Source organism: Hippocampus zosterae, chromosome 19 (genome assembly GCF_025434085.1).
Source record: "Hippocampus zosterae strain Florida chromosome 19, ASM2543408v3, whole genome shotgun sequence".
Lineage (NCBI taxonomy): Eukaryota > Metazoa > Chordata > Actinopteri > Syngnathiformes > Syngnathidae > Hippocampus > Hippocampus zosterae.
In genome coordinates this window covers 2214835-2229084 of record NC_067469.1, presented here as the reverse complement: position 1 = coordinate 2229084, position 14250 = coordinate 2214835, and the positions used below count along the sequence as shown (strand labels likewise).

Here is a 14250-nt window from a genome sequence, read left to right as displayed (position 1 = left end):
CTGCTTCAAACAACAAAGCGTGTAATGGAAAAGTGGTTAGAACTGTACGACTGTCCGTGTTTTATGTTACGTGTTGTGTTTATTATTTTACTTTATGTTAACTGTTTTGTAAAGTGCTTTGTTACAGCTGCCGCTGTTGTGAAAGCGCTATATAAATCAGCATGTATTGTATTGTATTGTATTATGCCATTCAAAGACTATATAGCGAATCAAAGTCAAACAAAAAAATGCATTTATACATTTTTACCCCAAAAAATTATATTACAAGACTATTTTTGGTTGTCACAGCGCCTAATATGTACGACTTGAATGTAATTAAGATGCTGACTTTCTTTCAGTGTTGTAGAATTGCACACCATCATACTTAAACGTGCTTTGCGTATCCATTTTTTTTTTTTTTTTTTTACGTTTCACAGTAGAATAGAAGGTCATGGAAGCCTCCTCAGTCAACAGTCACATCTGTGCCTCAAGCTGTTTCACAAAGCAACTGGGAACATTTGAACCGATTCCAGTGCATGCGTGTAACTGCATTCTCCTATTTCATGTATCTACACTTAGTTTCCTTTTGTCTTTATCATTATTATTATTTTTTTTTTTTTTGTGCTTTCATTCTCTGAATCTGTTGACCTTTCCTCCTGTCCACATAATGCATGTGCCGACACCTCTCATTTCGCTCCCGAGTCACAGATCAAGTCAAAACCCTCAGGAAGTCTCAGCATCTCCAGCACCCACATCTTACTGCTGGCTTCCAGCGCCGCGTGAGCTGTTTTTAGCGCCCGTCTTCAACTCCACTATACAGCTGTCAACTTCAAAGATTCAACTTTTTTGTTTTTTATTGTCTCTTGTCACATTAACCTATTCATTATTCATTTAAATAGGTTGTTCCTGTTAGTGTTTTTTTATTTTCAGCTGAATTACATAACAAGATCAATAGTCAGCATCACCCCATCCCACCAAAAGGAGAAAACTGAAGGTTTTCTGCATTTAGCACTCAGCAGCTCCTTCACTGACAGACTCCCACCCCCCCCCCCCCCCAAAAAAAAAAAAACGTGTGAACGATTCGTCCCGCAGGTTCTTTCTTCATTGCGGCTCCTGTAACACTGCTCTCAATATCCTGTTAACAACTGCCGGTGTTCATTTCAGTCTCAACTGCTTATACAAGAGTGGTCAGGATCAGCAAGGCCTTTTTCTGCTAGCCTGAACACTACAAGAAGTACTGATCTACATTTAAAAACGAAATTCTGTTATTTCTTCACCCCCCACACACACACACACACACACCAACAGCCTGTTCTGTTGATTTTAAAGCCAACCTGCCAAGGATGGCGAGCAGCATTTCTCCGTTCCTGCGATTGGTTGGTCTCATGGTTGACGCAGGATTTCCCCTTGAATGCCACAAAACAACTGCAACAGGAAGAATATAAATGCTCCCTTTTATCTACCAAAAAGTTTCATTTTATTCTGATAAACAGCCACACGCAAGGCAAATAAACCGTTGCGCGCCATGCCCCTAATCTTTTTAAATGTAATTCCATGTATTATTATTGTTATTATTATTATTATTATTATTATTTATTATTTATGTCATGCTGCAATGGCTGCACTATTCACACACCTGCTCCTTAGCTCCAAGCACCACGGTTGAATTGAACTACTTGAAAGGAACGTGGTTGAAGACTCCGGGCACAGCATGCAAAATTCATGAACGGGGACGCTGTCCAAGGTTCAGAACCATGGACAGCGCTCTAGTATGCACTGGAGATTACAGTGATCTGTCCATGGTCCTGATATATACAGAGTTTATCCTTGGATTTCATTCACTCGTGTATTTGCAGTCTAAGGAGCCCGAAGCAAGCCCGTTGGGGCAATTAGCACATTGTCAATGCGCTGACCTTTTACTGGTGTACAAGATCAGCCCACGAGGCTATCGTGAAGAGTTCACAACGGTTGCGGTATTGAGGCCATTTGTAGGTCATAAAGGCTTGCTCAGTCACAACATACGTTTTTTTTTTTTTACACATAATTGGAATAGCAACGAACCCTCAAGGATCAAGATTTATAAGACGCTTTACTTTTACGGCTCTCACCCAAGTGACCGGCACTATGTAGCATCTCATCGGCAGTGCTGGGCCAATAGTGACTTTGCAGTACATTATCACAACATTAGCGGAAACCTTGCAACAGTGGTTACGAATTGCAGGAGCAGAGCCCAGGGTAGGGAAACAACAATTGAACTCCCAGGAAGACGATAAAGGCATTTTTATTTGCGGAGGCAGAGCTGAATGCACCCGGAAAGTGTGTATGTGGCGTATGGACCGCTCAACTCAACACAAATACGTCGAATGGCCGTCATGTCGACAGCTTCTATGTGCTTTCTTACACTGTTAGCAAGCAACGTGTTGGGCCCGCAGGACTCAACTTCTTGACTTTGATATGAAAGCAGGGGCGTTGCATCTGTGGGGGTTGCGCGTGACAGTCTTTCAGACTGCAACACGGGCCGTTTGTTGATTGTGACTCAGAATCTTAGCTGGTCATGTCATGGGTCTGTTATTATGTAAATGAAGCCCACTCTAACTGCCAGCTCGCAGACCCATTTTTGAGAAGGGGGCGGGTAATATAATGTTGACTCGATGCTTGATGGCTGGGCAAGCACTCAAGACGGCAAAGCCTTTCTATACAAACAATACAAGCATGTATTTTCTCTCATCTTTTAAGCATTGCTCCCCCCCCGCCCCCTCATGAACATAATCATACCACTGCGCTGCAAATGAATATGCCGTTTGAGGGCTGAACACCAATAAAGTTTCCCAGATGAGTCCCTGTGCAAGTATCATCGCCTAGCTACGAAATATAGTTCATTGGCAAAAGGATGAGCTTATGTGAAGCGTTCTGGGGGGGCGTGGGGGGGGGGGCGTTTACCCTCCTCCACATCGGAGCGCGTAAGGCGTGTCAGACCAGAATCGAAGCCAGCCACAGTTCCATCATCCGGATACAGTGAGTGAGCTCAGCTGGCTGGGAGATGCGCGCTCAGTGAAACGGGAGGGGGCGGAGGAGGAAGAGGACCGCCGCCTTCATCGCGCATACTTGGTCATGACAACGTCGCCACCGACACCCGCGCGTCGACCATCTCTCGGAAAACCAAGCGACATTTCAACGACATCCCGATGGACTTTTGCCCTGGATTGTTTTAATTTTTGATTTTACGCACGCGCGGATGCGCCCGGAGCTGTTCGTCTCCCTTCACCGCCGAGAAAAGGTAGGCGCGTTACATCTCCTCTAATAATCATAATAAACATCATAATTACGATGATTGTTGTTATTTAAATATGACCTAATGCATTGTCAATGACGCCGCGTTCATCAATCGTGAAGTTTTTCGTTGTGTAATTCTAATCCGGTGAATTTTTATGGGACGAATCCGAGGCTTTTGGATGAGCGCACGCTTCTTCGGATCACGCGAACGCCAGCAGTTTGCTCGAACACGCGCACGCGCACATAAACGATTGTGACTTACTCAAATTGGCTTTAGGACGTATATATTTTTGTTGTGGGGGGCGGGGGGGGGGGGTGAGTGGTGAGAGAGTTCCTGAATGAGTGAGCGAGCGTCGAAGTGGAAAGTTTCAGCACACCGACTCCGTTGTCCCTCGTCAACTAGCAGGGGATGACGACATTTCAAATGTTATATAGTTTAAAAAAAAACGGTGCACGCGTTGATTAAAATCTCTATTTCACCACCGGGGTGCTACAGTTGGAGCTGCTTGCCCAACGCTCTTGGTCGGCGTTTAGAAATTACGCACGCTATATCTCCCCCTCCTCCTCCTTTTTTTTTTTTTTAATCGCTGTGCAATCGATGTAAATCGGTTTTGCATGCAGGCAGTATGGTCGGCTTTTGTTCTCTTTTAGAGGAATGTTTGACTGATCAAAAGTTCACAAGTCGGCTCACGTAACTTGATAAATCTCTGTTAACACCGAATGCCTTCCTATAGCATAACGATCATTACTGAGGTACACGGGACAATCCATAATTTATTAATTTTTTTTTTTTTACAATGACAGTAAGATACTGAAATTTGTTTATATAACATATTTGGTGGCGTTTGTGGCCTCATACTGAGGTCTTTCTACAACACTGTTGACCTTATTTGGCTGCAAGAGGGTCAAAATATGAGAACGCCTTCTCGGTATAATGCAGTATCGATCGACACCTGCTGCATCATACGAGTCAGTTAATTTGTTGAATCCGGATTAAATAAACAACACACACACACACGAAAAAATCAAAATCACCTCGATTGTGGTAGTGACTTGCTAGGTTTTCACTAAAGGTGCTCTGGTGGCCCCTAACTGGACTTCCGAATGTCTAACCAGCAGTCGTAAAAACAGCCGGTGATTGATGTTGAATTAAAGAGGTCCTTCTGGCCAAAGCTTGTGATTGACAGCAGAGAGGGGGAGGGGCTGGATGGCGAGGTCTCCAGAGCATGATGTAGTCTTGGCTGTATTACATGTCGAAAAAAAAAAAAAACGCTGATATGCGTTGATGCATCAATGCATCATTTATGGCCGGTTCGTGGCGTTGTCTTATGAGGGGCATCTTATATCATTTTTAATAATTCAACCACTATTTATTCCAGAATACTCACTTATTCCGATTGTACAGCATAAAATTTAATGCTTACGTTGGTATCTTTTTTAATAAAATACGTTATAATTCATAAAAGATGTCGTATACTGTATGCTTTGCATGGTTTTTGTTTGGTGTGGTTCTTTGAGCTTATACATGGCTGAAGGGCATTTTTGAGCCCAGTCCTGTGGGGAGAAAATGTCAGTGAAATATTCAATGCGAAATTTATATCACCACATAAGCCTCATTAACTTCGCCTCGAGGCCGGCGATACAAACCGTCCCCGCGTCGGAGAGAAGAGGGTCATTTGAAAGTGTCAAACCTCACATCATCTAGAAGCACAACAACGGGGTCATTTAAAAGCGGTAACTCAGAGATGATGACTCGTGCTTTAACTCAACTCCAAGGACAAGCTAAGACGGGATATCGGCTGCCTCAGCGAGACACACAGTAAGGCGCGTTCATTGACCAGAGGCCGGAGAAGAGTGGCATCTCGGGTCTCGCGGGTTTATGAGTCTCCTCCTATTGAAGGCACACACAGCTAACGTCTGCGGTCAGAGGCCTGGATGAACTCGGCTGTGTTTAGGCTTATTGTCGTTTTTTTTTTTTTTTTTTTTACCTCCATGTTGTTTCAGCAAACTTCTTTGAAGACAAAGACAATGATCAAACCGGTGTTGTCAGGGAGACACATGCATCCGCTTATATGTCCGGGCGATAACACACAAACAAACGCGCACGCAGGACCGCAGACAGTACATTAGCATCGGTATCAGTTACTCCGATTCAATAGCTCGCAGCAAGATTAACTATTCAGAGCAGGTGGTTGAAGGCTCTATTGTGTTGCGCGCGTCACCGGTGGACATGGTGAGGATGCGCCAAAAAGGCGGAGGACTGACGAATGTATGCATTTCGGGGTTTTGTCATGTTAAATCCTTTTCAGTGACACAACTCGACAGCCGCGAGCCAAGCCAGGCCAGTGTTGATATTCTGTCACCTTGCAGCGCCATCTGTAATGGAAAACAACAATGATTGCAGAGCAGAAAATTCCACAAAAATGTCGCCGTTGAATACCGTATATAAATTGCAGCATCCTAAAATCTGCTATGAATGGCTGCTGATGATTGTAATCCCTTAAAAGACATGCAAATGAGCGGGGGTAGCGGATCATTTGTCATATTTACCAGGATTCTAGCAGGCCTTCGGTGCCGGTTATGCAAGCGGTTGAAGCGAAACTCATGTTCTGTCTTTACAGTTCAGAACGAGAAGTCAACACCTCGTCTTGGTGTATTTTCAATTCAAATGCTAGATATTTCCATGCCGACTTATCCAAAATTCCTTTCCCGGGTCAGGTTATACTAAGTCAGTCATTCAACAACATGTAAAAATTCATTCATTCATTCATCTTCCGTACCGGTTGATCCTCACTAGGGTTGCAGGGGGTGCTGGAGCCCATCCCAGCCGTCTCCGGGCAGTAGGCGGGGGACACCCTGAATCGGTTGCCAGCCAATCGCAGGGCACACATAGACGAACAACCATCCACGCTCACACTCACACCTAGGGACAATTTAGAGTGTTCAATCAGCCTGCCATGCACATTTTTGGAATGTGGGAGGAAACCGGAGCACCCGGAGAAAACCCACGCAGGCCCGGGGAGAACATGCAAACTCCACACAGGGAGGCCGGAGCTGGAATCGAACCCGGTACCTCTGCACTGTGAAGCCGACGTGCTAACCACTGGACTACCGGGCCGCCCACATGTAAAAATGTTGTCGGCTATTTAATGGAGTCGACATATAATTCGTTTTAATTATAACGGTATTATAACGTTATTATAACGTTATTATATAAATAGTAGTCCTATTTAGTCTACATTCCCATTATATTCGTTGGCGGAGCTCCGTTTGGCCGAAACGTAGCGCGAAACGGTGCAATTTTCTCCATTTTTCTTTTCTCAGCCTTCAAGTCTCGCAAAGTTTTCTCAAGGTTTTATCACAGTATCTATGACAGGCTGTCAGTGGGAAAGAGCTGCTGGGCCCCGGGAGGCTCGAAGGCAAACTACGGTTTACCTCCGACGTCGTCACTTTCTTATGGGGCTCGCTCATATTTATTGCGACATGCTTGTCATGGCTTTTTATGCATGAAAGGTGGGCAAGGCGTCACTTTGGAGCACTTTGTGGGAATGGCAGATTGGAATGAGTCAGACTATTACACAGCAGGACACACTTTGATTGAAGTTATCCAAAAGGCATCTTACGTTTTCGTAAATTCCGACCGCGACGACGTTTGTAGTCGCGTTCCTTTGTTGTGCGTTTCTCCGAATCCAACTTTGTTCTCACTGCCTCTCTTTTCATTGTGTTCCAGGTTTGTTCAAGGCTTGCCCGACACTACAAATCAAACCATGGGCCCATCGATGAAATTTATGCGCTTCAATCCGGGAAGTCGCCGCAAAGAAAAGACCCAGGATGCAACTCTGAATCACTGATCCTCGTAGCATCTCTGTAGCAGATTCACTTGACGTGGGGAAACCATATTTCCATCTTTGCTTACAGTTGGCTCGTAGGATACATTTCATCCAGCAACATTTAATCTGCATCAGATCGTAGAAAAACAAAAACCGGATTTTATGATGAAGCAATGCGGAATCTAAAACATATCGGATGCATTTTAGAAAGCTGCCCTAATCAAACATCTTTGTGACTTTAGCGGACACTTACCAAGTTCCAATCGCCTCCGGTGCTCGCTGTTAACTCTTGACAATGAATCCAAACGGCCTCCCTGGGAAGGTTCTCCTGCTGCTAAGTACTGCGCTGGCACTGAGTGCGGGATTAGAGTTTACCGGCGACCAAGGTCAGTGGGCTCGATACCCGCGCTGGGACGCCAGTTGGAGAAGCGACCTGACCTTCCAGTTCAAGACATCCCAATCAGACGGCCTGCTGCTCTACTTTGACGACGGCGGATATTGCGACTTCTTACTCCTCACCTTGTCCGAGGGCAGGATGCAGCTTCGCTTCAGCATCGACTGCGCCGAAACCACCGTTGAGTCCGAGCAGATGGTCAACGACAGCCGCTGGCACTTCGCCGCCATCAACAGGCACAATTTGCGGACCGGCTTGGCCGTGGACGGCCGGACCGAGTCGGCGGAGGTGCGGCCTCAGCGGCAGTTCATGAAGATCATCAGCGACCTTTTCCTCGGCGGGGTCCCGGGAGACATCCGCGAGTCCGCCATTACCTTGCCCTCGGTCCGCCAGCTCGCACCCTTCAAGGGGATCATCACCGACCTGGTCTACGGAAGTAAACTCCCCACGCTTATCAACAGTCAGAAGGTCCGTTTAGAAATGTTAGGCCTTTGCACCGAGAACCCCTGCGAGAACGGAGGGATCTGCTCACTGGCGGATGGAGAAACCTACTGTGACTGCTCTCGAACTGGATTTGTCGGGCGATACTGCACCGAAGGTAAGAGACCATGCGGAATACTGATGAGCATATTTTCGGAAAAAAAAAACAAAAAGCAAAACAAAAAGCAAAAGAACTCCTGTATCATTGCTGACACCATTCAGGCACTTGCAGGAGATGCATATTGAAATATGGAATTGATTCTCCCCTAATAAAGCTCTCTTCCGCTAAGCCCCACTCTAGTTTTTTGTATCATGCTCGGTATATCTCAAATGACAACACTTTCTTATCAAAGTTATCTTTTTCGCCGGGAATCTGACTCAGCTCCTGCAAGGACGTGCAGGGACCCGAAGGTACAAAATGTGTGGATGAACTTCATTTTCCTCTTTTTCTGTGCCAAGTTAATCTGTTTTAATCTGCACATATTTATATTCATGTTCTTTTGGGCCTATGTGTGATGTCATAGAGGAGCCATTTGTTAAATTGCTTGTGGTCGCTCTCTAGTTAGGAAATATCAACACTGCGTCTGCGTTTACAGCGCAGGCGTTTGCTCCGGTTCGGGAATTGCTTCTACTCTTCTATTATTTCACATGTCACCAGATAGTGAGATTAATTTGATTAATTAATTAATTTGATTAATTTGATGTTTTTTAAGACATCTTAAGACATCTCGTGCCATGTCATAAAAAATGCACACCACTACCAAGGGGAGTATACGAGTATGATCTTACATGGGAAGCTGATTTTTTTTTTATCTTCTTCATGTGTAGGGATTAAAAAAAAAAAAAAAAGACATGAACAGAAGCATGTTGAATTTCCTCCTCTGCTGACCTGTTCTTGCCAGTCTGAATCAGACCGGCTCGACTCCCGGGGGTGGGGGGAATAAAACATCAGGGGAATGCTCAGTGAATTCTATTTTAGTGCAATCGAGCCACAGCGTGCAAAGGAAGTTTTTGCTTAGCGACGACGCCAATTGGACATGGTTAAAAAAAAAATTGATTTATCCGCAACGATTAAAACGTCTTTTTGTTTCTAACACGGCCATCTTTTTTTTTTTGTTCCAATTGAGCCGTTTGGAGCTTGAATCCGAAGAGCTCGCCGATGGCACTGTTCAGGACGGCACACGATGTGCCGGTCGCGGAGCAGTCAAGCGGCAGGGTCGGACTTATCCTCTTTTTGCTGCATCCCATTTGCTCATTGCTTTTGCTAAGCAGGCAGTGCAGGGTCCATTTTAAGTCTAATCAAGCCCCCGGGGGGGGGGGGACGGATGATATCCTCGTTTTAAATATAGCCGTGTTTTGGAGAGGGTGCTTACAGAGAGGGGCTAGCCACACTTCAACACGTGGCAACGACAGCACAGGCCTGCGAAACACTAATTTGTCAGGTCAGTTGTCAAAAATAAAAAAAACAAGAAGAAGAAAACGCATCCCTCTGTTTTGTTTTTGTCAAGTCTGCTCACACAAGTTCCTCCGCATGAACGGTGGTCACTCGCGGCGACCCCCCGCCCGCTGCGCTTTCTGGCCGCCATTAACCGACGTTGCTGACTGTTGATGATGCAACAGAGACGGGGAGCCGTAATTAGGAGGATAATGACCACCGAGATGGCAAATATGTCCGGCGAATGCCTTCACTGCCAGACGGTCGACAAATGCCAGAGTTTCCGTACCGAGCGCTGGTTCAAGCAACCCTTTTAAATGAAACGTTTTACAAGTTCAAATCGTCGGCGGACGAGCGTTTAGCGGCAATTAAACCCAAACAACTGCCGAGCGCACCTGTCTTTGTTGGCCCGCGGTTGACGACACCGCCCGTTCTTGTGCATCTGCCAACACTTGTGTGTGTGTGACTCTTCATACTGTACGTCATAGGATAAGGCTAAAAGGCCCAGACCCCCCACGCACAAACATACACACTCAGCCAGCGCCGAGACCCTCGAGCTGTTCGTTAAAAAGAGACAGATGGTTGACTGAGTGCAACGGGCCCGGGTCGCGTTGAGTTCGCCACCGTCCTAATTGTAGCCTGCCGGCCCGCGAGGCTCAGAAAGGCAACGCAAAAGGAGTGAGTTTACGCAAATACATGAGAAACATGAAGAAGAGAAGGAAGGGATTATTAGCATGTTTGGTTGTTTTGAAGCACTTCTGATACTCAATTTGAATTAATATCAAGTTTTATAAAGGATCGTCGGAGATAGGCACTTAGAAATAACGACAAGACACCTCTGGCTACCAACAATAGGCACTTTATTGGTCCCACACAGTTCAAACAAGTTGTATGAAGCTAAAGAACTCTTACCGTATGCCATTAGGGTGGAGAGCCAACACCCTCAGCAGAGTGAGCTTCAATACGAGCTGGGCGTTCGTACGCTAACCCACAGCAGACTCTGCTGAGGAGCATCGCTCCCCTCCTTTTATCCTCTAAAGTGTGTGCATCGGGAGGGGTGAGTGGCCATTCTCATCCCTCCCTACGCCACACTGTTTGTTGTGTAACCAAGTGGCATTGATCACAATCAAGTTTCGACAATTCAAGCAAAGCAGACTATGAAGTCGTCAAAGCAGGCTCCAGAGTCCATCTCTGAAGTCACCAAGTCATGCAATCATCCCAAAGCAGTTTTTCACTGAGAATATATACATTGATTAAAGAAAACATCACAAAATATCTTAATATACCATAAAGATCCAAATTTCAGCTTTTTGGTTGTCGGCGGCATTTAAAAGTGACAAGCAACAGCATTAACAATCGGAGACTCCAAGTCAGCGCTGCCCATTGTGTTTGCACGATACCGACATATGTGGGAAAATAAGACTCGTGCAGTCAAATTACAAGTCGGATCCGATTTGAAGGCCTAGCGTGTCCCGACTAATATGCACTGGTGGAAATTTGATTAGACTCACATTTGAAACCACCTACTCATGCGGTTTGGAACCGCATGAGTAGGTGAAAAAAAATGAGCAGGCTTTTTTTTTTTCTGTTCAGACCTTGCAGATGTCATCTCAATTCAAAATAAATCATATGGCTGAAGGCAAAACAAAATTCAAAGGCAGCACATGAAGGATTTTGAGACATTTTGATTCATATACACTCAATTTGGACAAGAATAATTTTTCTGTGCGAATTCAATGAACATACAGCGTGAATAGTAGCAGGCATGGGAACTGTTTCGAGGCTATTTTCCACTCCCAATCCCAGGGGGCGCTCTGAACTGACTGCAATCGTTAGCTTGGCCAAGGGAGGCCTGTCTTCCAACGTTTTTACTGATGTCTTCGCCAAGGATGCCTAATTCCCACCTCTCAATCATCGTCAGCTCAGAGAAGCTCAAGCTCACCCACCATCCATCGCAATGGGGACAAATTGGTCTCGAAAACGCTTGCGCGGATGATCCACAACGTGAAAAGTCCTAATTAAGGCGGATCCAGCAGGTCCTTCTCGATACTAATTAGGGCGTAGGATTCTCGTTGACCCCGTTTTGTCCATTACAACAACCGCGCATGCTTGTACGACACGCTAGCAACTTGCGCCGCAAACAGTTGGCATTGAAAGGCGTGTGGTCTCTCGTCCCACGCGGATGGAGACGTATGAGTGCGACTAACTGTGTCAGGACGACGCGCTTAAATTAGACGCCCCGCGGTGTCCGCACCCGCTGACATTCGACTCGCAGGTCCGCCATCTCTGACACGCGCTCCATTTTGCCGTCATCATTAATCTCAACCGCATTACGTTCCCGCTATTAGCTTTGGAAATATTAATACATTTATGGTAATGACGCGGATATCGCCCAGCCCCACCCCCCCACCCCCCGTTCTCTTTCATTCAATTAACTCGGGGTGACGTGAAGTCTGTTGAAAACCTCGGGTTCTTACAATGTGATATTCATAAGGTCAAGGTTATTAAGAGCCAGACTCTATTATTCAAAGAGGATGTAAAGCGATGGCTCGTTTGAAAACCCCACATGACTCATCGGGAATGAGGAGTCGACGGCACTTTTTTTTGCTTTAAAATATACACGGGTTTGATAGAAGGCCCGTAATTGATGGCTCGGCTGAGCAAACTGTTAAGCAAGTGCTGAAACGGTGCAGTCGGGCTTAGCTTGAGGGATTAATAAACAGACACGGGGGGGGGGAAAAATGACAGTTACAATAATCTTACTATAAAAAGTAGGTCACGGGGCGGTTAAAAAAAAAAATGGTGCAGTGATTCCAGTGCGGGGTGGTGGGGGTGGGAGGGGGCATTTGTGCCTTGTGCCCAAGCTGAAAATGATGTTTGGATTTGAGTTGTGAAAATAGAGCAGGGATTACGCTCGGACCACATGTCCTCAACAGCACATTGGCTTGTTCTGGAGCATGTCGCATCAAGAGAAAAAAAGGGGCTTTATCTGCATTCGGGACTGGTTGTTTGACACGCAAACCCAATCCACACGCTTTTTTTTACACATATGCATACGTGCTAAAAACAAAACAAAAACAATGATGGCTGCTGGTTCAGGCGTAAGGCACTCATTCGTGCTCCAAAGGCGGAGCGGCGCCGCCGGCGTCCTTCAGCTGGCCGTCGTCCCCCCCCCCCCCCATCCCCCAACAGCCCCAATTTGTCCTTCCCTTTGGTTTGCCAATGTCATTCTTCTTACGTGGGCTGAAAAGTGGCAGCCATTTTGAGCTCCCTAGCGGTGACAGAAAAAAAACAATCTCACCTCAGGAGCCACTTTTTTTTTTTTGTCTTGATGTGCTGCCTATGGAAAGTCTACTCTTCATTCGGTTTGATTCAAAACGTTTTTTCAATTTTTTTTTTTTTACATGCCTTAATGGTGCCAGTTAGAGAAGAAAAAAATGGATTGAAATCATCCTTTATGATCCAGTGCTGTGGTGGCACGGTTGATGAGTGCTTCCACTTCACGGTTCCCAGGTTCAAAGAGGTTTATGAATGGAAATGGGCCACAGGTACTTCAGTTTCCTTCCGCACGCCAAAAAACCCGCTTCGCTCTTATCTGGCCGTGGATGTATAAATGGTCGCTTGTGTATATGCGACCTGCGATTGGCCGGCCAGGACGATAAGCAGGATACAAAAAGGTTCAATGGAGGGATCCGGTGTTGCAACACAGGTTAAGGCCAAAGCAAAAAGCACTTGCTTTCAAAAAATAAATCTCCAAAACGTTACTGAGATAAAGACACTAGATATGACCTTAAAAATATATCTCTGTTTATTTTTATCCATTAGGATCGCCAAAGTGAAATTTGCACAACTGCAGGACTTCATTTGTTGTCATGAGCATTCCACTGAAAATCCCCATCGGGAGTTGAATTTGTGTCAAGAAGAAAAAAAGGTTGCAATGGGCATTGGGGGTCCAGGCGGTGGTGGGGGGGGGGGGTATGGAGGTGGAAAAGGGGTCTGACGAGAGCATTTTGAGATCCAGCACTATAAATCCTCACCTGTGGATTTATGTTTGATGTACGTGTGAAGGCCCCCTGTGTGATGTGGGGGTTGGAATATTATTTTAACAATATTCAAAAAAAAAATTCCTGAGTTCTTTGCCAAATATCTAATATCAATCTGACTCTCTTTAACAGATGGGACAGATTCAACTTTTTTGAATCACATGAAGCAGATTTCATGTGAAGTTGTCTTTTTGATCGTGCATGTCAAGGGGCAGCCCTTTGCTCCTTACATGGGGGTAAAAAAAAAAACTCTTGATTGGTGGGGTCCTTTTTTTTTGAATTTGCATGCCAGGTGAACATGCAAAAATGCTGAAGTGTGTTTTGTTAATGGAAAACTTGTTTGCTTTCTCTTTCTTATCTTTTGGAATATCCACAGCAGTCCACAGAGGACCAGGTGAGTCCAAAGACAACCTCCCCCCATTTCCTTTCCCGGGCATTCATTTGTAAATGTTTGCTTAACTTTTCCAATAATTGTACTTCCTGCATCACAGTGTTGGTGTGCTAATGGCTCGGGCATGTTGGTTCAAATGTGTTTTGAAACAAAATTTTGATGTAGTAGAAAGAGCAAAGAGGTCAGAGGTCAGACGGTAAGAGTTATTGGCCTTATCTCTACATTGCAATTCAGGTTTTCGGTCTGCATAGATGAGAGGATTGTCTCTCCCCACCCCATATTTGTTCTTGTTTTTTTTTGTTGTTTTTTTGTTGTTGTTTTTTTGCATGAAAAATGAAACTGAGAAATAATTGGTGGTGAAAACAAAAGAGTATGCCAGCCCGAGGCTTTTGCACAGCGCTGTTTGTAGCCAGGTTGTTGCTCAA

General features: G+C 45.3%; 1 protein-coding gene across 1 annotated transcript in view; it reads left to right on the top strand.

Annotated features, from left to right (window-relative positions):
- The first annotated feature begins 2987 nt into the window (after nucleotides 1-2987).
- Nucleotides 2988-14250, top strand: part of LOC127591972 (neurexin-3b-like) — a 154285-nt gene continuing 143022 nt past the window's right edge. Inside the window, 3 exon segments of the mRNA XM_052052285.1 lie at nucleotides 2988-3256; nucleotides 6983-8074; nucleotides 13811-13828. Of these exon segments, the coding sequence (XP_051908245.1) occupies nucleotides 7378-8074; nucleotides 13811-13828 (715 nt within the window). The 5' untranslated portion in view covers nucleotides 2988-3256; nucleotides 6983-7377.